Source organism: Hirundo rustica, chromosome 26 (assembly GCF_015227805.2).
Source record: "Hirundo rustica isolate bHirRus1 chromosome 26, bHirRus1.pri.v3, whole genome shotgun sequence".
NCBI classification, from domain to species: domain Eukaryota; kingdom Metazoa; phylum Chordata; class Aves; order Passeriformes; family Hirundinidae; genus Hirundo; species Hirundo rustica.
Genome location: NC_053475.1, coordinates 2,128,339 through 2,149,848, shown reverse-complemented (window position 1 = coordinate 2,149,848; position 21,510 = coordinate 2,128,339). Strand labels below are relative to the sequence as shown.

Below are 21,510 nucleotides of genomic sequence, written 5' to 3'. Positions count from 1 at the left end.
GCGGGTGTGGGCACCCCGGCCCACGGGCAGGCGTTGTGCACGCACACACACAGACACGCACTCACACCCAGCACACACGCACCTGCCTGTTCACACCCACGGCGGCACACGCAGGGCACGCGTGCGCCTTCCCTCGTTTCCCGCACCTCACAGACATCCCTCCATCCATCCCCGACTCCGTCACGCTCCCTTCCCTCGCCCCCCGCCGTGTCCGTGTCCCCACGGAGCCGACATAAATTCCTCCGCGGGGAGGTCCCGGGACGAAGCGGGGCGGGGGTCACCATCACCCCCCGACCGCCCGCGGGACTGGCAGCCGGCCCGAGCAGCCCGTGGGCAGCGGCCGGGGGTCCCCACGCAGCACCCGGCCCGGCCCGGCCCTCACCAGGGATTTATCCGATGTCCCCCGGATACTCGCGATGGCGGTGCCCCGTGGGTGGGAGAGTCACGGGTGGAACCGTGGGGGGGTGAGGGACAGGGGGCAGGGCTGTGACCCCAGAGGGCCGGTCCCTGCACGGACACCGAGCCCACGGAAGGGCGGAGGCAGGAGCATCTCACGGGTGGAAGCCCAGAGCCCCTCATCCCGCTCACCCCCACACCCGGGGTCTCCAGAGGGATTGGAACTTGTCCTCCCCAAAAAAATAGACACCCCCAAACAGCGTGAACTCCCTAGGGTGGGAGTCCCAGCACCGCTCCCACCCCTCCGCAATCCCCGGGCTGGCAGCACTGAAACCCCTTCAAACATCCCCACAAAGTGCCGGGGTCCCGCTGCCCGCTGCCAGCCCGCAGAGCAGCCAGGGCTCTCCCGGCCCCGGCCTCGCTCCTGGGTGCGCGTTCGGCTTTTTCCTGTTTCAGGTCGGGCTGCGAAGCCGATGAGGAAACGAGGCGGCGTCACACGCGCCCTCCTGACACTGCGCCCCGCGAATGTGACCGGCGCCGTGAGGAACCGGCGCCGTGAGGAACCGGGGCACGGCGGCCGGGCCGCGAGAGGGGCTGAGGAACAATGTTCTCCCGGAAGAAGAGGGAGCTGATAAAAACCCCCTCCATCTCCAAGAAGAGCCGGGCGGGAAGCCCCGTCCCCCAGACCCTGCCGGTGAGTGTCCCCCACCCCGGACCCCCGGCACGGAGCGGCTTTGTAGAGGCAACGGCACCCACGGGACTGCGGGGTAGAGCCGCGGGGTGGCAATGGGGCCCTGGGTATGTCCAGAAGAGGAGGGAAAAGGAGAAAGAACCCTACTCACAGGGCTGGGAGGGGGGAATTTTGTTCGGATGAAGGGGACGGAGCAGCCGCCGAGGGTGGCGGGAGGGCAGGAAGGCACAGGGAGGAAATGGGGGGCTGCGGCCGAGGCTTTGGGAAGGACACAGAGAGACTCACAAACCTCCCCGGGGGACCGGGATGAGAGCGGGACGACCGCAGGCTCGGCCAGCCCTGGTGCTTCGGCTCTGCCAGATATTTATTTACCGACGTGTGGACCCCCCCGGAGGAGCCAGGAGGAAACGCTCCCGGCCGGGGCTCCCCGGCGCACCCCGCACTGCCCGCCCCGCGCCTGCGCCCCGCTCCCGGTGCGTGGGGCGACACCGGGCTGGCACGATGCTGCCGACGGCGAACCGGAGCCCACCCGCGGCTCCTTAGCACGGGACACCCGTCCCCAGCCCCGTCCCCATCCCCGGGAGAGGGGGGCCTATGGGTGGCGGCCAGCGGGATGCTTGGCCGGGCTGCGGGCAAGAAAAGCTACAGCCCCTCGGCGGCGGCGGGCAGAGCCCACCCGCCCCAGCGCTCCCTGGACTCGCTGCCCCGCACGCCCGCCGTGAGGCTGACGGTACGGCCGGGGGCACCCCGGGGCGCCGGAGGGAGGGAGAGAGAGACCGGGGGAGCGGGGGGGAGCTCCGGGACCGCTGCGACCCGGGAGGACCGAGACAGGGCTGGGGTGGCCCCAGCGTTTTGGGGTGGAGGTGGCTCTGCCTCCTTGCGGCCCCATGGTGGTCTGGCCCCCCGCGGAAGCCTCGTGCTCTCGGCGCTCCCCAAAAACACTTCCGGCAGCGCCCGGCCGGGGATGCTCAGACCCCGCGCGTTCGTGTCACACCCGGTGCCGGGGGCTGCAGGGTCCCCTCCCCAGCCCAAAGACTCTCGCTGGATGCGTGGCTCCCAAGCCGTGCACAGCTCTGGACAGTGCCGGTACCAGCCCCTCGCTCGGTGCAATTTCACCCCTAGAAATTTGGGGCTTTCTCCATCTCTAAAATACCGGCAAAGTCCCCCAAGACGGCCTGGGAGATGTCTCTGCCCTCTCCCCCAGCACGGGAGCAGCTGAAAAAGAGGAAGAGATAAGCGGGCCGGGTCCTGCTGCCATTTTGCAGCGTTGGGGTCCCCAGCCCCCTGGGGTCACGGTGGGTGCTGGGGGGGACGAGCAGTGTCCCCCACACCGTCACCGTGCGCCCCTCGTGACAAACACGGACCCAGAGGAGCTGGCAGGGACCGGTGGAGGCAGCCAGGCGAGTGCCCAGACCCTGCCACTCTCCCAAGGTGATCCCTACCTGGGGAAACTGAGGCACGACACAGCTGCAGGGTGTGGCACCAGCCCTCCGAGGCAACAGCTTGTTCCCCAGCGTGGTGGCCTGGGGGCTCCTGGGGTGCTTCCCTCTTTTCCAGCTGTGCCCATCACACCCCCCCCTTTGCTCCCCAGGACCTCTCCCGCAGGGATTGCCTGGAGGCACCGGGCTCCAGCGTCGGGGAGCTGCCCGCAGCCGCTGCCAAGCTCAGCAGCAGCCCCAGCGCCGTGGGCACCCTGAAGCGCCCCACCACCCTGAGCCGCCATGCCAGCGCCGCCGGCTTCTCCCTGCCCGCGGCGCCCCGCGCCGTGCCCAAGGGGCACAAGACCCCCACGGCCTACAGCCCCATGGAGGGCGGGGATGGTCCCTTCATCGACCCCGAGGACATCTCCCAGCTGCTGGCGGACGTCGCCCGCTTCGCCGACGCCCTGGAGAAGCTGCGGGATGTGGTGCTGCGCGATGGTGAGCGCCCATCCCCGTGCCGAGCGCCTGCATCGCGGCGCCCCCGGGGCAGAGGCGCCCCGGGCTGGGTGGGGGTCTCTGCCCGGGCCCGGGGCAGCGTGCAGCCGCGGTCAGAGGCGGTGGGTGAGCGGTGGGCGAGCGGAGCTCAGAGCCAGGATAACGCGGCTTCCTGCCGCGGGCTATTTTCATCCGCCCGTTTTCCTGTTTACAGCGCGGAGGTGCCAGCAGCCTGCCAGGGCCCCCCGAACCCCGCGGGGTGCCCGGCACGGACCCCCCCCAGCCCAGGGGGGCAGCCAGCAGGAGGGGCTGGGTGGTCTGCAGGCTCACCAGCAGCTCTCCTTGCCCCTGGGGACACAGGGAATGCATCGATCCCCTGGTCTGGGGGTCTGTGACACGGCGTTGTCAGTCCTGGTTTTGCAGAAACCCCTTCCCAACCCTGAGCTGGGGGCTTTGCCTGGCTGATCCCCCGTCCCAGTGCTTCCCGGAGGGGGATTCCTCACTTCCTAACCGGGCTGTCAGTCCCCAGCCCTAACCCTGCACTGTGGGGTCCCGGCCAGACCCCCGGGCTGGCACCTGCAGCCCACAGAAGGGAGAATCCCGGGGGGAACCTGTGGGATGCAGCACGCCTGGCTGGACCAGGCCCATCCCTCCCGGCTGGGAGCGTCCATCCGGCAGGAGGGAGGGAAGGAAATGGAGGAAATTCCCAAACTGCTTTCAAGGGAAAAAGTTACTACGGAGGAAAAAATGCGTCAAAGGTCAGGCTGCCCCTCGGCCAGCACCAGGCTGGGCAGGAGACACCACGGCAGTGAGGAGGTGCTGGGCAAGCAGGATGTGGTCGTGCCAGTCCTGGGAAAGCCCCGAGGCCAGGGGGGTTTGCTGCACGGTCTGGGAGATGGCAGGTCCTGCCTGGGACGTGTCTGGCAAGGGATGGCTGGGAGGACACAGGGCAGGGACGTGGGACAAGGACACAGCATCTCAGCCCCGCTCTCCTGCAGACCCCAAGGAGCCCCAGCGGCCGCTGGCCCACGAGTGCCTGGGTGAAACCCTGCGCATCCTGCGCCAGGTCATCAACAAGTACCCGCTGCTCAACACCCTGGAGACCCTGACGGCCGCCGGGACCCTCATCTCCAAAGTCAAGGGTGAGACGGTGGGGCTGGGAGCTCTGTCCCGCTCCCCTCCTGCCCCACGGTGGGATGGGGGGAATTGGGGAGCCCCTGGAGGGGCTGCCGGGAGTGGAGCTGCCCCACGGACCGCTGGAGAGGATGAAAGCATCGTCTGCCTCTTGGTGTGGTTCAGCTTTAAGGGTGATGTGGTGTTCAGAAATGACAGATCCTGCCTGGGGGTTTCCAGGCACAGCCGCAGGAAAAACACTGAAATAATCAGATCCTGCCGCTGGCAGCCTCTCGTGCTTCTGGAGTGGGGTCTGGGAGGTCAGATCCCAGCTGGGCACCACCTCCCGCCGCTGTCACCCACGGGAAGGGGCTGGCTGCACCTACCACAGGCGCTGCACAACCCTCTGAGTCACCCGCGGCTTCCTGGACGCGGGGTGGTGGGAGGGCTGCGCTGAGGCTGCTGCCACACGGCCGTGGAGGGAGTGGGCTTGGAGCAGACCCCTCCTCACCCCAAGGAGCTGACCCAGGGTCTGCCCAGGAGCCCTGGCCGCTGGTGTCCCGTGGTGCGGGAGCCTGCCAAGCGCCGTTGGCCCTGGTTCCTGCTGGTGGTGGTGGTTTCTCGTTGAACTGCGGGTAAGAGCCCTCCGGGAGGAGCTCATCCTGCTTGGAGAGGGGTCTGGAGGAGCCACGAGGCAGGGCAGGCAGTGGAACAGGTCCAGCAGCACTTTTCCAGCAGCCCTGAGTAACGGGAATAAACAGAAACGCCAGCCAAGGGATGCTGTCAGGAACGTCGGTCCTGGGAAGAAGGAGGGGGAAACTACTGTGCTGGAAAAATCCATCATCCTTAGGGGTGGATCCTTCCCACTGCTCCCTCGATTCGCCCCGGCCCCTTCCCCAGCCCCACCTGACACCAGCATGAACTGGCACGTCAATCTGCTGGGACAGGGACAGCTGCTTGTGGCCACAGGGCTCCCACATTTCCTCACCTCCAGGTTTCCACTACGAATCCAACAATGAGGCGGACAAGCGGGAGTTCGAGAAGGCCGTGGAGACCATCGCCGTGTCCTTCAGCAGCACGTAAGGGACTTTGGGCAGCCATCCCCTGGAGACAGCCCGTGCCCCTGTCCCTGTGCTGAGCCCAGCCACGCTCCTCTGCCCACAGGGTGTCCGAGTTCCTCATGGGGGAGGTGGACAGCAGCACCATCCTCTCCATCCCACCCAGCGACCAGAACCAGGTGAGCGATGCGCGGGTGCTCCCACCACGTGGGGCTGAGGATCACACGGGGCTCTGGTGGGAGCCCAGGGTGTTGCTCCAGTGACAGTCCCATGAGCTCCTGGGCACAGCTGACTTCCAGCAGTGGCCAAAAGGCTCCAGCAGCTCCGGCTTCCATCCGTCTCCCAGCCCTTCCAGCTGCTCCCTGTTCTTTTGGCTGACCAGTCCCTCTTCTTCTTTCCCAATTCCCAAAGACTATGGAGAGCCTCTACGGGGGGATTCCCGGGCCTGGAGGAGATGGAGTGCCCTCAGGCATGGACAGCTACAGCACAGGTAAGCAGGATGAGTCTGGGTGCGGGGTTTGGGGCGTGTGCAGCACCCGGCGCCTTCCCCATCATCGCTGCCGTCCTGAGCCACGCCTGGCTCCTCAGCTGGGGAAAGGCAGCAGAGCTGGGGGGGTTTGCACTGGGAGCTCACCGGGGGTGTCCGTCCCCCCACAGCCCGTCCTCCGGCCGAGGAGGTGGACGTGATGCTGCAGCGCTGTGAGGGCGGCGTGGACGCTGCCCTCCAGTACGCCAAAACCATCTCCAAGTACATGAAGGACCTGATCGGATACCTGGAGAGAAGGACCACAGTGGGTGAGCGGGGGGACAGCGGGTGGGGCCCTTCTGGAGCAGGGCTGAGCCACGTTGAGGGTTGAGGGCTCTCCTGGAGGAGGCTGGCGCTGCCAGGGCAGTGGGAACCTCGCTCTTCAAGTTCCTGATTAATTTTTCAAAAGGAGATTGGGTTCCACCAGGGAAATCCCGGTGTCTCGTGTGTCTTTTCACTTTCAACCTTTTCCTTCCAGAGATAGAATTTGCCAAAGGGCTCCAGAAGATGGCAAACAGCTGCAAGCAAACCATCAGTCAGGAGGTAAGAACCCAAGTCCCTGAAGCCCCCCAGTGCCAGGCTGGACTGGCAGCCAGCAGCCCTGGAGAGCCCATTCCATGTGCTCTGGCTCGGGAGGTTGTGGGAGCAGCACTGCAGAGCTCTGCCTGGAGAAATTCAGGATGGGGCTGTTACCAGCAGTCACCAGCCTCTCCTTGCCTCTGGCTCTTCCTCCCTGAAGGATGCATCTCCTTGGGCTCACGCTGGGTGCTCAGGGAGTTGTGTTTTCCCTCTCCCCAGACCAACATGCCTTTCCTGTCCATCTATCTGCTGGCCCTGGAGCAGGACATGGAGCACGGGACCTCAGTTCTGCAGACAGCCACCACCCTGCAGCAGCAAACCTTCCTCCAGGTGAGGGGACAGAAGGTCCTTCCTGGGGCTGGCGGTCCTGGCCTTGCAGAGGTGGCTCTTCCTTAGCTCAGTCCAGAGGGAAACTGCATCCAGCACAATCCAGGCTGTGGATTTTCATCCCTGGCACAAACCGGTGCCTGTGACCTGTCCTGGGAGCGATGGTGACCACCACAGGGCGCCTCTCGGTGCAAAGTCTTGGTGAGGGCAGAGCAGGCTCAGCTCAGGCCATCACGGGGCTGTTCCTCCCTCCCTCCCCGTGCAGCCGCTGATGGTGAGACGCACGGAACATGAGAAACGCAGGAAGGAGATCAAGGAGCAGTGGCACCGGGCGCAGAGGAAGCTGGTGAGTGACTGGGTTTGCGTTCCCAGTCCCAGCCTGGAGCAACTCCTGACAGCTCCTCTGAGAGCACTGGGCACTCTGCTCCTCCCCAGCGGTGTTGGGTGCCTCTGCTGTGCTGGGGGACCCCGGCAGAAGCTGGTGACCCCTTGCTGGGCTCCGTCCTCACCCCGGCTCTCCCTGGCAGCAAGAGGCGGAGGGGAACCTGCGCAAGGCCAAGCAGACGTACATGCAGCGCAGCGAGGAGCACGACAAGGCCAAGTACATGGCAGTGAAGGCAGAGGAGGAGCAGCAGAACACGACCAGCAGCATCACCACCAAAACCCTGGACAAGAAGAGGCGGCTGGAAGAGGAAGCCAAGAACAAGGTAAGAGGGCGACAGCTCTGGAGGGGCCTCCTCGCTCCTGCTGTCCCCGGAGCTGCCTGGGGTGAAGTGATCCTCAGGAACGCCTGGACAAAGGGGCTCTAAGGGGCTGTTCTTGCTCTCCTCACCCCTGAGCTGTTCCCATCCCTTTGCTCTCCCACCTCCCAGGCAGAAGAGGCCATGGCCACGTATCGCACCTGCGTGGCCGACGCGAACACGCAGAAGCAGGAGCTGGAGGACACCAAGGTGAACTCCCTGCGGCAGATCCATGAAGTGATCAAACAGACCGACCAGGTCATCAAGTCGGTGAGTGGGGCTGGGCTGGGCTGTCCCCAGGGCAGGAGGTGGCTGTGCCCTGCTCTGGAGAGCTCAGAGCCGTCTCCCAGCAGAGCTGCCCCAAATTCCGAAGAGCTCCCCTCTCCCTCCTGCTCAGAAAAGCGCTGCTTTGTGCTCCCGATTTCCCACCTAACCTGCTGCCGGCCCACCCAAGCTCACGTCTGTCCCTCTCCACGTCGCTTTTAGGCCACCATCTCCTTCTACCAGCTCATGCACATGCAGACGGCGCCGCTGCCCGTGAACTTCCAGACTCTGTGCGAGAGCAGCAAGCTCTACGACCCGGGCCAGCAGTACGCGTCCCACGTCCGGCAGCTGCAGCGCGGCGACGAGCCCGACGTCCAGTACGACTTCGAGCCCTACGTGTCCCACAACGCCTGGTAAGGGAGGGCAGGGTTCAGCCGTGTTCCCTGAGTTATCTCCTGCCGCCCACGCTCTCCTGCAGGAGGCTGGATGCTTTCAGCATTCCTGAAGGCAGCTCCTGCTGGGAACGCTGGGGCTGGACCAGCTGGGAGTTGCCCTCTTACCCTTGGATGGATGAGAGAGGCTGTTGAGTATTTAAGAGACTGGGATTCCCCGAGACTGGTGGATGGCAGCCATGGATGAAGTTTCCAAGTGTCCTTGCTTCCCATCCACATTCCCTGTTGGTCTCCAGGTCTCCCTTTACTCGGGCACGGAAGGGCAGCTTCAATGCCAGCGAGTTCTCCACGAGCGCAGAGGGATCCGGGGCTGGCTCCGAGGGAGCAGCAGGAGCCAAGGAATCGCCAAGTGGGGCCGGAGCAGCCGAGCGAAGAGGTGAGACTGGAGCCCCAGAGTTCTGCATCACCTGCCCCGTGTCCCCCCAGGCAGGAGCAGAGTGGGACCCCCAGGGCACGAGGGGTGGCAGCAGCAGGACGGGCTGGGAGCCTCCCAAACTGGATTTCCTGAGGGACACTAAATCAGATCTGTGGCATTTTGCTCCCTAACAAACCACTGCCATCTTCCCATCTCCCCTTTCCTTGCTGGGTGTCACCGGAGGCACCAAACCCCACCAGCAGCTTCCCAAAGTCACCCCAGCTTCTCCCGGCATCCAGGCTGTTCTCCAGCCCTTCCCTCCCGAACACAGCCAGCAATCCCAACGGACTGTGTGTTCTCTCTGCAGGTGGGAGGGGACACCAGGTCCATAAATCCTGGCCAACCTCTGTCGCTGATGCTGACAGCAGCCTGGATTCCAATGCAGGTAGATACGGGAACAGCCCAGGAGCTCCTCCCAGCACAGCCCAGAGCTGCCCGGTCAGGCAGGACCGTCCCTGTTCCACCTGCCTTGTGGGAAAAGTGTTGTAAATGACCGTGCTGAGCCCATTCCCCGGTGGGACAGGCTGGGATTTGGTGGGATGGGGTGAGCTCTCAGCAGAGAAGCAGCTTTGCAGGCGACTCACTGCTCTGTGGGTTTCCCTTGGACAGGTGAATTCAGCCACAAGCTCCAGCGGCTGTCGTCCAACGGCACCGCGTCCTCCAGCGAGGAGCTGGAGGAGAAGGACGCGACCACCACTCCCTTTGAGCAGAGTAGGTGACAGAGTGGGAGGGGACAGTGCTGCTGCCACCCCCCCACCACAGCTGAGCTCCCTGCGGGCTGCTTTTCCCAAATTCAGTGGCTGTGCAGGCAAACCCAACGACTGCTGGAGATCCCCATGGTGTCCGCAGCAGCTCTGCCTTTCCTGAGGGACGAGCCCTGCTCGGACCGGTGACGGTGACAGTGCTGCTCAGGCCTCACGTGCCCTTTTCCCTAGGCATCAACGGGATCAGCCCGGAGCTGGCAGCTCCCACGGGGCCTTTCCGGAACGTTGGCTTGTCCAAGGCTGCCCAGACCCATCGGCTGAGGAAGCTCCGTGCCCCTTCCAAGTGTCGGGAGTGCAACAGCTACGTGTACTTCCAGGGAGCCGAGTGCGAGGAGGTGAGCTGGGAGAAATGGGGGTGGAACTCAACCCAGGCCATGTCAGGGGGACATTTCTCCTGTGGGGAGGGTTCCAAGTGGAAAATCATGCTTTTCCTTGGTGCTGCAGCATTCCCGAGGTGTTTTCCCTGTCTCCCACCACGCTCTGAGCAGTGCCTGGTGTCTCTGTGGCTGCGCCCCATCTCCACGTGTTCCCCTCTCTCTTCCAGTGCTACCTGGCCTGCCACAAGAAGTGCCTGGAGACCTTGGCCATCCAGTGTGGCCACAAGAAGCTCCAAGGGAAGCTGCAGCTCTTCGGGCAGGACTTCACGAAGGCGTCTCGGGGCAGCCCGGATGGGATCCCCTTCATCGTCAAGAAATGCATTTCGGAGATCGAGAAGCGCGCCCTGAAAACAAAGGTCAGCGACGCTCCCCTCTCCTCCTCCTCCTCAGCTGGCTGAGCCACAGGCCCTTGGAAGGATCCTCTGGAAAACCAACAGGCTCCACTTCAGATTTCCACAGAGCAGGGAGCCAGGGATGAGCTTGGCCCTGATACCCCCAACTCTGCCTTTGGAAAATCCCCTCTCCTGCCTCCTGCTTTCCTACGAAGCAGGAATGACTGAGCTGGAAGGAGATATCCCAAAATTATTCCCAGAGGGATTTCCCACTCCAGAAGGAGAGGGTGGGAGCGCACAGCCCCGTGCAAACATGAAGAGGAACCTCTCCCCTCGCTTCAGCTCCACTTTTCTCTCTTTGACAGGGCATCTACCGAGTCAACGGTGTCAAGACCCGCGTGGAGAAGCTTTGCCAGGCCTTTGAGAATGGGAAGGAGCTGGTGGAGCTGTCCCAGGCCTCCCCCCATGACATCAGCAACGTCCTGAAGCTCTACCTGAGACAGGTGAGGTGCTGGTGGTGCCTCGTGGCGGGGGAAGGAGGGGAGTTGGGCAGAGGAACCAACCTGGCCGGAGGAATTCTGCAGGAATTGTGCTCCGTGGCTGGGTGCTGGGGAGGGAGGGGTCCTTCCCAGGCTGGGGGTTCGTTGGCCCTAGAGATGGGGCCGCAGTGACCCCCCCAGCTCATCCCACATGATGTCACTGCGGTCACAGCCGCAGAACAGCGACGTGCGCGAGCACCGAACAAGGAACGCTCCACCCCTTCCAATTGGGGAACTGGCTACCCGAAAAGGGAAGGGGCCAGCAAAGGTCACCCTGCAGGGGCTGAGTCACGTCCCCATGGGGTGGGCTCTGCCCCTGGAGTCACCCTGGGGTGGGTTTAGGGGGTCTCTGCCCCTGGGGTCACCCCAGGGTGGGCTCAGCGGGGTCTCTGCCCCTCGGTGTGCTCAGCCCCTGCGCTCCCCACCCAGCACCCAAAGTGTTGTGTCAAACAGCATCACCCACATCCTCCAGCAGCCACCACCGCAAGGCAGCGGCGCAGAGGAAGCTGCTGCTCCCTCGCAGGCAGCCGTGGGTTAACTCTTTGTGCTGCCTCTTTCTGTAACCCCGCCAAGGGCAGCTCTGTGTCACCTCACAGGGAAAGCTGCGTCCTTGGGCTCCTGCACATCGGGAGGCAAGAGCTGAGTGGCCTCCGTGGTTTCTCCAAAGAGAAGCGGAGTGGAAAGAGAGGGGGGAATCAGTGCTGAGCCCCAACCTGAGCCCTTGCTGCAGAGAAATGGGTTAAAGTCCTTCTGTAAAGGGGTGGATGGAGGGAACCTGCTCTGCTGTGAGGCAGCCTGGCCCCAAAACGTCCGTTGAGGCCGCTCTGAAAACGTCCCCAGCCATGTGGAACACCCGGCAGTCAACACCAGCCCCTCTGCTTCACACAAACTTCGCAGCAGAGCTTCCCCCGCCGCAGCCTCACCTCTGCTGCAGGCTGTGCTGCACATCCTGTGCCCTGCACATCCTGGGCCCTGCACATCCTGCCTCCCACACCCACAACAACCCATCCCTGTCCTCTTCCCGGCCGCCCCTTGTCCGCTGGGGAACCTCCAGCTGGGCCCACCCCAGCCAGGGATTTTCCAGGGAAAAAACGGGAATCCCTGCACCTCAACCGAGCAGGGAGCACCCCCGGGAGGATCAAACACTGCTTTTGGCTTGAACTTCACAAAGTGTTCCTTGGCTAATGAGGCTGGATTGACACGCTCCAGGAGATGGATAAATAAATACCACCTCCGGGGAGAGGTCTGCAGCACTGCAGGTGACAGACTCAAGGAATTATGAAATGAATGTTAAAAGTGCTCCAAGCCCTCTCCAAGCTGGCCTCGAGCACTTCCAGGGATGTTTCCTCACTGTTGAAATGCCCCAGGTGTCGCCAGCTCAGCACAGGTCTAGGTCTGATGGAGGTGGGAGCTGCTCCCAGGACCGGGATCACATCATCATATCATATCATATATCATATCATATCATATCATATCATATATCAATCATATCTCTTTCTCTTCTTCTCTTCTCTTCGCTTTCCTTTTCTCTTCTCTTCTCTTCTCTTCTCTTCTCTCTTCTCTTCTCTTCCTCTTCTCTTCCTCTTCTCTTACTCTTCTCTTCATCTTCTCTTTCATCTCTCTTTCGTTCCTCTTCTCTTCTCCTCTCTCCTCTCGCTCCTCTCCGCTCTCTCTCCTCTCCTCTCCTCTCCTCTCCTCTCCTCGTCCTCTCCTCGTCCTCACTCCTCTCCTCATCCTCTCCTCTCCTCTCCTCTCCCTCCTATCCTCTCCTCTCCAGCTCCCTCCTCCTCATACCTCTCCTCTCCTCTCCTCTCCTCTCCTCTCCTCTCCTCTCCTCTCCTCTCCTCTCCTCTCCTCTCCTCTCCTCTCCTCTCTCTCCCTGCAGCTGCCTGAGCCCCTCATGCCCTTCCGGCTGTACAACGAGCTGATGGGGCTGGCCAAGGAGAGCCTGCAGGGCGGGGAGGCCAAGGGCCGCAGCGGGAAGGGCGGCCCCGAGCTGGTGGACAGAGGAGCTGACACGGACCAGGTGGTGCTGAGCCTGGTGCTGAAGCTGCGGGAGCTGCTGAAGGAGCTCCCCTGCGAGAACATGGCCACGCTCCAGTACCTCCTGCAGCACCTCAGGAGGTGAGAGGGGCATGGCCGGAGGTTGTGTGGCTGCTGGGCGCCTTCCCTTCCTCCCCTGGGGTGGGGAGGTGAGTGCAGTCTCCTCGCTGGAGCCGGGAGGAAGCTCCGTGGCTGCAGCTCCCCGTCCTGAGCCCAGCGTCTCCCCCAGCCCTGCCCATCCACCCCTCTCCCTCTGGGCTCTCACAAGCTCTTCCTGTCCCTCCCACCCAGGATCATGGAAGTGGAACAGGACAACAAGATGACCTCAGGCAACCTGGGCATCGTCTTCGGGCCGACGCTGATGCGCCCCCGGCCCACGGACGCCACGATTTCCTTGTCCTCGCTGGTGGATTATCCGCACCAGGCTCGGATCATCGAGGCACTCATCATCTTCTACCCCGCCATCTTCGAGCACAAGGACGCGGCGCTGGTCGAGCCCGGCAGACGCGGCTCGGGCGCCGCGGAGGAGGCGGCCGGCGGTGCTGAGCGGGTAGGGATCCCCAGGGAGGGGAACCCTCGGGGGATGTTCCAGGAACATTCTCTGGAGTCCACTCCCAGAGTGAGGACTCTCCTCCGTGCCCTCACCACCCTCCCTGTTCCCTCCCAGGCCCACGCAGGCTCCCAGCCTGTGGCTGCCCTCGGCACCAGCGCCTACCCGGAGCTGCCTTCGGAGAAGGGGAATTTGGCGTTCAGCGCTGACTCGCTCGCAGGTCAGTGAGAGGCGCTGGGGTTCCCGGTGAGCACGGGTCCCTTGGGGGGCACGGAGGGCACGCAGACCCTTCCCCTGCCCCAGGCACCCCGGGTTTGCTGCGTGAAGCTCCTGCCGATGCCACGGTGCCGGGCTGGAGGGTGGCACAGAACTCCTCCATCCCACAGAGTCCGGCGAGCGCTCCGTGGACTCCGACTCGGAGCTGGAGGACGGCGGGGAGCCAGGGACGCGCCTGACCAAGCAGGGCAGCGAGACCAGCACGGAGGAGGTTCCGTTCTGCGACGAGGGGAGCGAGGGGCTGCGCAGCCGGAGCTGCAGCGTGGGCCAGTCGGATGCGGAGGGCTCCGCTCCCCGCTGCCGCAGCCCTGGGGACGAGCAAAGCGACGTGGAGGAGCACCCCGAGAGCCGCAGCCCTGCCACAAGCCAGCCCGGCAGCCCTCGGGGCCACGGCGGCCACGAGCTGCAGCCCCGGCTCGTCTAAGGCACCGTGGACACTGGGATGGACAAAGGGGCGAATCCCAGAGGCTGCCCAGATGCTGGAAACTGGAATGTGGAGGGGAGGGAGGGACACGTGGCAGCTCAGGAGGGGTTTGGTGTGTCAGCTCTGCCAGCTGATTCCTGGCTGGAGCTCTCACACAAAACCCCTGAGCCCCTCGGTGCCCGGTCAGGGAAGGGGGTCGCAGCCCTCTGGGACCCCTGGCTTGGCCAGGGCCATGAAGGACCTTGCCTGGGAGGGAGCTGAGCACAGCCACACACCCTCCACTTGTTCAGGATTGGGAAGGAGCCCAGGGCCGTGCCTGTGCCGGGTGTTCTGTTTTTGCTGTGCTCCCGAATCCCCGAATCGCACACCTGCGCTGCGAGATCGAGTTTGGATGAGTCCAAGGACCTGGTCATCCCTGATGGCTGAGGCTGGAGAGGAGCCAAGGCTGCCAGGGGTGACATGAGGACAGCAATCACCCAGGATGGGCAGGAGGATGGCACCGCAGGGACAGGGACACGGCCGGAGCAGCGCCGGGGTTGGGGTGAAGCCCCTGCACCATCTCACCCCGAGCCAGGCTTGGCTTTGGGGCTGTGCCACGTGCCAGGATGTCAGGGGATGCCCCTCACTGACACCTGGCTCAACCAGAGTTCAGGATGGATTTCCTGCCCCAAAAACCTCAGCACTGCGTGGTCCTGGCCCAGCTGATGGCATCTGCATTGCTGCTTGGATTGCCAGGCATTTGGATTGGTGGGCAATTCCCTCCTCGGCAGGAGCCGTGCAAGGAGCAGCCACAGGCTGTGGACAGCTGCCTGGCTGCGGGGTCCTGAGCCCTGCTGAGCGCTCAGGGTTTGGCTGTACAGGCATTTCATCTCCAAAAAGCTATGCTGCAAGCCCAGGACTAACTCCCTCTGCTCTTGGAACGGGGAAGTGCCTCTTCCTCCTGCTTAGGGCCATCCACAGCCTGGATCCAGCCCCAGCCCCAGCCAAAATAATCCTGAGCTTCCTTTTTCTGTAAAGTGATGTAAAGACAGCCCTTCAACGTGACTCCACTACCTCTGCTGGCAAAGGGACTAAAGCCAAAGTGGTTTTGTGTTTTAGTCTGTTTTTTTTTTTAAAAAAAGCTATGAGACTTTCCTGCACTGAGGCACAGAGAAACAAGTAGAGTTTTAGCTTGGAACGAGCTGAGAGCCTTTCATTTCGTTCTCCTGCTTGTGGGAGACAGACCAGGTGGTGCTGGGGGAGTCTCAGACACCTTGGTACTGCAGAACCGAGCAATGGACGGGAGGTTTGAGCCCTCGGAAGTCGCTGGAGAACCCCTCTCAGCAAAGGTACATAACCCCAGGTTAACTCACAGGTTTGGAACTGAGCCAGGGAAGAGCTGGAGACGCCCAGGATTTGTTGTGCCCTCCAGCTCTTCCACAGGATTGTTGGATTTTTCCAGGGCAGCAGGAAGATGTGGGAATGCTGCTGCCACGGCGGTACTGCGTGCATGTGAGGGTGGGTGAGGATGATGAGGGTGAGTGTGAGTGAGAGAAGGGGCTAAAGCTGTGCTTAAGCTTCCCACGGTGGCAGCTCCCTCCTGGTTGTGTCGATTCTGTGTTTGTCCTGATTGCCCTGTGCTGCTGCACGACGCTGCCTTGCTGTGTTCACAATGATAAGCTCCTCCAAAAAAACCAATAAAACCAGTGTGTTCTGACCTGCCTTTGTCCTGGGGAGCAGGAGGGCAATTCCGAGTGTTCCTGGCACAAAACGTGAAGTTTAAAGCCCCTCAGGGTGCTGGGATGGATTCAAATGAGTGAAACTGGGGGTGATGAGCAACCTTCCCTCGCAGTGTCCCAACAGCAGGGTCCCAAACCAGGGGACAGGGCAGCAGAGCAGGGAAGGAACGAGGTAAGTCTGAACTGCAGCTTCCAAACTGCCCAGGGCAGCTGGCAAAGGCTCTGCAGGGCTCTGCCACGATGCAGAGTCCCGGCAGGAGGAGATGCCAAATGTAACAAAAATACAGGAACCTGCAGAGTGTCGAGGCTCTGGCACAGGGAGAGGCTGAGCAGCACCACAGCACTGAGGGGACAAACCTTTATTTCAAACAAGAGCCCATAAAACGGGAGCAAAAAGCCTGTCCTGCTCATTTCCTCCCATCGCTTCAGGTCTCCGTGGCCGAGTCCTGGATGGGACTGAGGGGTCACCACAAAGTCCAAGCTGGAAGACAGGGAATGGGGCCCAGTGACGGGGCTGCAGAGAGGAAACGTGGGAAAAGAATTTCCTTGGCCATCTCTGAAGTGCAGGAACCTCTGAGTGCCTGTGAACTGCTCCTCACACCTGGAAGAGAGGGAGGGATGAGAATCACCTCCTGCCCCAGGTCCCTCTGAACACCCCAAATCCCAGTGGGCACAGGTGATGGGAGCCTCACCCTGCTCCCTCCACGAGCCATTTAAAACTCTGAGACATTTCCCTGGAAGCAGCTGCTTCACACTGACCTTGGAACATCCCTGGCCCTGCCCAGAGCCCCCCCAAGCAGGGGCTCCCCTCATCCTTACCCCGTGTCACTGCACCAGTCTGTAGGTGATGTACCTGCCCGCCGTCTCGCTGGGCCTGATGATCTTCACTACCTGCAAGGCACACACAGAGCTCAGGAGGAAGAGGAGGAGGAGGAGGAGACACTTTTCCTGCTCCAAGAGCTCCAAAATGCCCTCAAGGATCACCCCCACCCTGCCCTGCCACAGGACTGCTGCTCTCACCTGGCCACGCTTGATCCCGAAGTACCGGGCCACGGGGTCCCCAGCCTGGATCCTGGGGAGCTGGTTCTCCCTCAGTTTGCTGTGCTGGGAGTCAAGGAGAAGCTCTAGACACGCCAGGGGCTGCTGGCAGCTCGTGAAACAGAGAAATGAACCGTGGCAGGAGGAAGCGTTTCCAGCCCAGATTTCATCGCACCCGAGCAGGAGGGAGGGACACGGTAAGGGAACCAAAGGGACATCAAAGGGACACTCAAAGGATACTATCGGGCCAGCAGCTCCGTGACTTCCTCCTTTGTCATGACCACGTGCTCCGGCACCAGCTGCAAACACGAGAGAGGCTGAGTTGAGGCAGCAGCTGGAGACGACGTGTTTGGGAGGGGAAAAGGACAACGGTGTCCCTCAGCCTGGCCAGAGGCCAGGAGAAGGGCTCTGGGAGCAGCAGGAACGCAGCCAGCACAAGGGAGGGACCCCCAGCCCTGCTCACCTCATGCTCAGTGATGTTGATGAGCAGCTCCTGCTGCAGGAACTGCTCCAGGATGTATTTGGGAGCCATGTCAACCAGGGACTGGAAGGAAAAGGCCCATCAGAGGTGGCTGGGGCAGCCCTGGCAGTGCTCAGGAGCTGCTCCTCGGCAAGCAGCTGGGCTCACACAGACACGGGCAGGCTGGGAACGAGCACGTGGAACTCCTGGAACAGGGAAACATCTTCTCCCTTCCCCACCTCCTGACTGCTCGTGGGCCCTCAGCTGTGCCACTGCCACCAGGAACAGCTGCTCTGGTTAAACACATCTGGGTGCTAAAAAAGAGCCTGTGCTAAGGTACCACACGCTCCAGCAAAAGCTTTTATCTGGAGGGAAATTCGGGGCTTTTATCTACTCTCAGCAGTGCTAAGAAACAGACAAGGAAAACCTTCATGACCCCCAGAGGAGCCCCGGCGTGGGACGCAGCCCTGTCCCCACAGACCTGCTTGGCCGAGGGCGTCATTCCCTGCTGCACCACGATCAGAGCCCGGGTGATGTTCTCCTCCTGCATGCGCTGGCAGTACATCTTGATCGTCTTGATGCCCACCTTGGGCTCCTCTGAGGAAAGAACCAGACCCGGGGTCACCGAGAGCCTCTCAGGCTCTGAACCCCCCTCTCCGAGGGCTCAGCCGGACCCGGGGTCACCGAGAGCCTCCCCACGCTCCGCACCCCGCCCGGGCCGGCGCTGCTCACCGGGGAAGAACACGAACATCTGGTCGGTGGGATCATCGTTGTGAGCCACCAGCACGGTCAGGTCGGTGCGACGGGGGCGGCCCTCGCTGGGTTTGTCCCCGAACTGCGCCTTGAACTCCTCCAGAGTCTGGTCCAGCTCGTCCTGGGTCACCAGGTACCCGCGGTCGTGGCAGAGCTGCGGGAACAGCAGCGGGCTCAGGAACGCACCAGGGCGAGCAGACCGGCCTCCACGTTCCCCACCTCCACCTCCGGCAATCCCCGCACACCAGGCTCGGCCCTGCCGGCGCCTCCGCCCCCCCGGACCTGCATGATGGTCTTGCGGATCTTCCACAGCCGGTACGTCTCCTCCTCATCGTCCATCTTCGCTGAGGCCCCCGCGTGCTGCCCGCGCTGCCGCCTGCCCCGCGCGCACACACAGGCGGCCCCGAGGCGCACTCGGGGGACCTCAGCCGCAACGCCTCCTGGGAGATGTGGTCCGCCACCACCCGTGCCCTGCCGCTGCCTCCGGAGGGAGCGGGCATCTCTCTGCTGCTGCCGTGGTGAGGCTCTGGGTTGCTGCGGCTCTGTTCGGAACCCGCAGCCGGTCGGGATGGAATCACCGCCCGGAGGATCGGCCCGCAGCACCTGACTCCGCACCCCGCCCTTTGATCCGTCCCTCCCCCCTCAGTCTCGTGGTCCCTCCCGATAAACACCCCTGCGGCCACCCTGCCCACCTTGCCCTTCTATTGGTCAGTTCTCCATCAATCATCCCACCTCTGAGCGTTGATTGGCTGTTCTTGCCGAAAGGGGCGGGGTTTGTGCGCGATGGGCTGGAGCAGCGCGGTGCGGGGCGCGCTGTGTTGCGGGCGGGCGGCGGCGCGGGCAGTGCCACTGGGACCAGGGCTGGGCGCGGTGCGGAGCATGGTGAGTGCGGGGCCGCTCAGGGAGCGCGGCTCGGCCCGCTCCGCTCCGGCACCGGGCCGTGCGGCGGGGGCCGGGCCTGGGGCTGGCCCGGGGTCTCTCCCGAGGAGTGCCCCGGAGGGCGGCGGGGGCTCGGGCCTGGCCCGGCGGGGTGCGGAGAGGCTCCCCAGGGGAGCGGGGGTGGCGGGGCCTACGGGGGGCTCCGCAGTGACTCGCCCGCCCCTCAGTGTGCCCAGGCGGACGACTGGCATTCGGCCAAGGCCATCTACGACTTTCACGCCCTCGACATCGATGGCAACGACGTGTCCCTAGACAAGTACCGGTAGGACGGAGGGGCAGCGGGTGGCGGAACGCAGCGCCGGGCGAGGTTGAGCCACAACGGCTCTTGCGTAACCCGGGCGGGTGAGGGGACTCTGTGGGAAGGGCAGCTCATCCACCCCCTCTGCAGGGGCTACGTCTGTATCATCACCAACGTGGCCTCCAAATGAGGGAAAACCGCGGTAAACTACACTCAGCTTGTCGATATGCACGCCCGATACGCTGAGAGGGGTTTACGCATCCTGGGCTTTCCCTGCAACCAGTTTGGGAAGCAGGTACGTGGGGTGGGGGCTCGGGTTCCCCGGGGGCGTCAGGATGGCCCGGGGAACCCTCACGGTCCCGGTGTGGCCCCTCAGGAGCCCGGGGACAATGCTCAGATCAAGGCATTTGCTGAGAACTACGGGGTGAAGTTCGACATGTACAGCAAGATCGATGTCAACGGGGACGATGCTCACCCCCTCTGGAAGTGGATGAAGGATCAGCCCAAAGGGAGAGGCACCCTGGGCAAGTGAGTGTGGGAGGGGGAGCCCTGGGGACCCCCAGCCCTGCAGCCAGCAGGGAGAGCTTGGCCCAGGGCCTGGCTGGGGGTGAGGAAAGGCTTTTCTGCTCAGAACTCACTCCTCTTTTTTCTCTCCCAGTGCAATAAAATGGAACTTCACCAAGGTAGGACGCAGTTGCCTCCTCTGGGCTGCACCCCCCTCCAGGGAGCTGGGAGGGGTCCCTGAGGCAGGAGGGAGCCTCACGCTGGGCTCTGCTCTGTGCTGTTACCCCCAGTGTCAGGGCAGGAGCATCCCAAGGGGCTCCTGTGTCTCGAGACCCTTGGGAACCCCTGCCCTGCCCAGAGCAGAGCTGAGGGGGAAGCCAAGTCTGTGGGAGCTAGAGCTGCCACACCCCCAGCAGCTCCATGGAGCCCTGGACTCCCTCACCGGGGCTTGCTTCACTCCCACAGTTCCTCATTAACCGAGAAGGTCAGGTGGTGAAGAGGTACAGCCCGATGGAAGATCCCTATGTAAGTGCTCTGCTGAGGAGGAGGGGAAGGCCGGGGATGTTCTCGGGGTACAACGCTCCCCTCTTGCCCACAGGTGATCGAGAAGGACCTGCCTGTCTACCTGTAACTCTGCTCTGCTGCCCCCCTGCCCGTCCCGACCCCGCTGCCCGTGGAGCCTCCTCCAGCCCCATGACGGGCTGCCTCCAATCCAGCTGCTGGTGGGGCAGCCCTGACCCACGGCGTGCACCTGCTGGACGGAGGCTCCAGGGGCCGCGGCCGCTGCGGGCAGGAGCAGCTGCAGCCCCCTCACAGTCACTGGAGTCCCCCCGCAATAAAGGCGTTAGGAATGAGCTGCCGTGTTCGGTGTGGCATGGAGCGGGGATGGGGCCGGGGCTGCTGCGCTGCTCCTGCTGAGAAGCTGGAGTTTGCTGGGAAGCCAGGACCTTACGCAACTCCTGAGCCAAGCAGGGATAATCCTCAGTGCTGAGGAGGAAGTGCAAATCCGGCATGATCCGTGCTCCTGAGGGGCTCCCTGGACAAAGGCAGGGCTGGGGAAGGTTTGGCCCCTCTGGGATCCCCCCTGTCCCCTCTGGGATCCCCCCTGTCCCCTCTGGGATCCCTCCTGTCCCCTCTGGGATCCTCCTGGGAGGGCAAGGCAGCAGAGGAGATGGGTCCAGCAGTGGTGCAAGCCCTGGGCAGGAGGAATTCCTGCAAAACAGAGCCCAGGCATGTTGGGACATGGCAAAATATCCCCTGCAGCCAGGGACATGCCTGACCACAGCAAGCAGGATCCTCCTCCTCCTCCTCGGGGCAGCGTCTTGGCACAGCCGTGCCCAGCCAAGCCCATGGGGCCTGGTGTCCCATCCTGGGCAGGGACAGCTCCGGTTCTGCTGTGCAGGAACGCTGCTGCACCTCCTCCTAGAGCCTGCAAAGTGCTCCCTGTCACATCCACAGCCCCCTCGGGGAGTCTGTCCCCAGGAAAAATCCCAAGGTCTCCCAGGTCTGACACCCCTGCAGAGCCTCCAGCACTTCAGGGATGCTGGGGGGGATCCTGCTCACATTTAGGGATCGCTCACTGGAGGTCACCCCATCCCTCCTCCCGCAGGATAACCGGGCCAGCAGTGCCTGGATGAGATGTCCCAGAGCTGTGGCAGCTCCTGCTGGGGGAACACGCTGGAACAGAGGTTCCTTTATCTGTGTTTCTCCAGCCAAGGCAGGAGGGAGCTGCGTCATCCAAGGCCGGTGCCCATGCTGGATCCAGGCAGGATCCTCCTCTGCATGAGCAGTGGCTTCTCCCAGGGAGAGGGGAAGGCTTGGGACAGCCCTCAGTGCCAACGAGGTGGTGACTCAAGAGATCCAAAGTCCAGCTGCCAGCATGATGCTGGCCCAGGGATTCCTGATCCAAATCCAAGCTGGGCTCCTGGGGCAGGCTGGACAGACTGACAGAGCTGGGAGTTACAGAAATCTCACGTGTGGCTTCTGTTCCATTTTTACTGAGCAGAATGAAAAATTATCCTTCTGAGGCAAGTAGAAAATTCAGGAATTATTAGTCCAAGGCACATATTCTAAAAAAA

At 63.1% G+C, this 21,510-nt stretch overlaps 4 protein-coding genes across 4 annotated transcripts in view; 2 read left to right on the top strand and 2 right to left on the bottom strand.

Moving 5' to 3' along the window:
- The first annotated feature begins 967 nt into the window (after positions 1 to 967).
- Positions 968 to 15,461, top strand: ARHGAP45 (Rho GTPase activating protein 45). The gene is made up of 23 exons (XM_040086568.1): positions 968 to 1,090; positions 2,679 to 3,006; positions 4,002 to 4,145; positions 5,111 to 5,195; positions 5,281 to 5,353; positions 5,586 to 5,664; positions 5,832 to 5,969; positions 6,179 to 6,243; positions 6,499 to 6,609; positions 6,872 to 6,952; positions 7,134 to 7,313; positions 7,479 to 7,616; positions 7,833 to 8,023; positions 8,299 to 8,438; positions 8,785 to 8,862; positions 9,087 to 9,188; positions 9,413 to 9,576; positions 9,786 to 9,974; positions 10,316 to 10,453; positions 12,375 to 12,613; positions 12,824 to 13,082; positions 13,200 to 13,302; positions 13,469 to 15,461. The coding sequence occupies exons 1-23, from the start codon at positions 1,001 to 1,003 to the stop codon at positions 13,780 to 13,782; spliced, it is 3,429 nt and encodes a 1,142-aa protein (XP_039942502.1). The 5' UTR covers positions 968 to 1,000; the 3' UTR covers positions 13,783 to 15,461.
- A 383-nt stretch (positions 15,462 to 15,844) lies between these two features.
- POLR2E (RNA polymerase II, I and III subunit E) lies at positions 15,845 to 18,186 on the bottom strand. The gene is made up of 8 exons (XM_040086972.2): positions 18,034 to 18,186; positions 17,731 to 17,905; positions 17,480 to 17,595; positions 17,002 to 17,082; positions 16,779 to 16,837; positions 16,521 to 16,599; positions 16,320 to 16,391; positions 15,845 to 16,101 (listed from the first exon to the last, which is right to left on the bottom strand). The coding sequence occupies exons 1-7, from the start codon at positions 18,088 to 18,090 to the stop codon at positions 16,326 to 16,328; spliced, it is 633 nt and encodes a 210-aa protein (XP_039942906.1). The 5' UTR covers positions 18,091 to 18,186; the 3' UTR covers positions 15,845 to 16,101; positions 16,320 to 16,325.
- Positions 18,187 to 18,499: 313 nt separating this feature from the next.
- GPX4 (glutathione peroxidase 4) lies at positions 18,500 to 20,286 on the top strand. Its single transcript, XM_040086973.1, has 7 exons — positions 18,500 to 18,633; positions 18,858 to 18,952; positions 19,079 to 19,223; positions 19,305 to 19,456; positions 19,587 to 19,611; positions 19,898 to 19,957; positions 20,031 to 20,286. Exons 1-7 carry the CDS (start codon positions 18,535 to 18,537, stop codon positions 20,061 to 20,063), a joined length of 609 nt encoding a protein of 202 aa, XP_039942907.1. The 5' UTR covers positions 18,500 to 18,534; the 3' UTR covers positions 20,064 to 20,286.
- A 782-nt stretch (positions 20,287 to 21,068) lies between these two features.
- SBNO2 (strawberry notch homolog 2) overlaps positions 21,069 to 21,510 on the bottom strand; it is a 50,512-nt gene continuing 50,070 nt past the window's right edge. The window contains exon 33 of the mRNA XM_040086708.2: positions 21,069 to 21,501. The gene's annotated coding sequence lies outside the window, so the exon portion shown is untranslated. The remainder of the gene's footprint in view (positions 21,502 to 21,510) is intronic.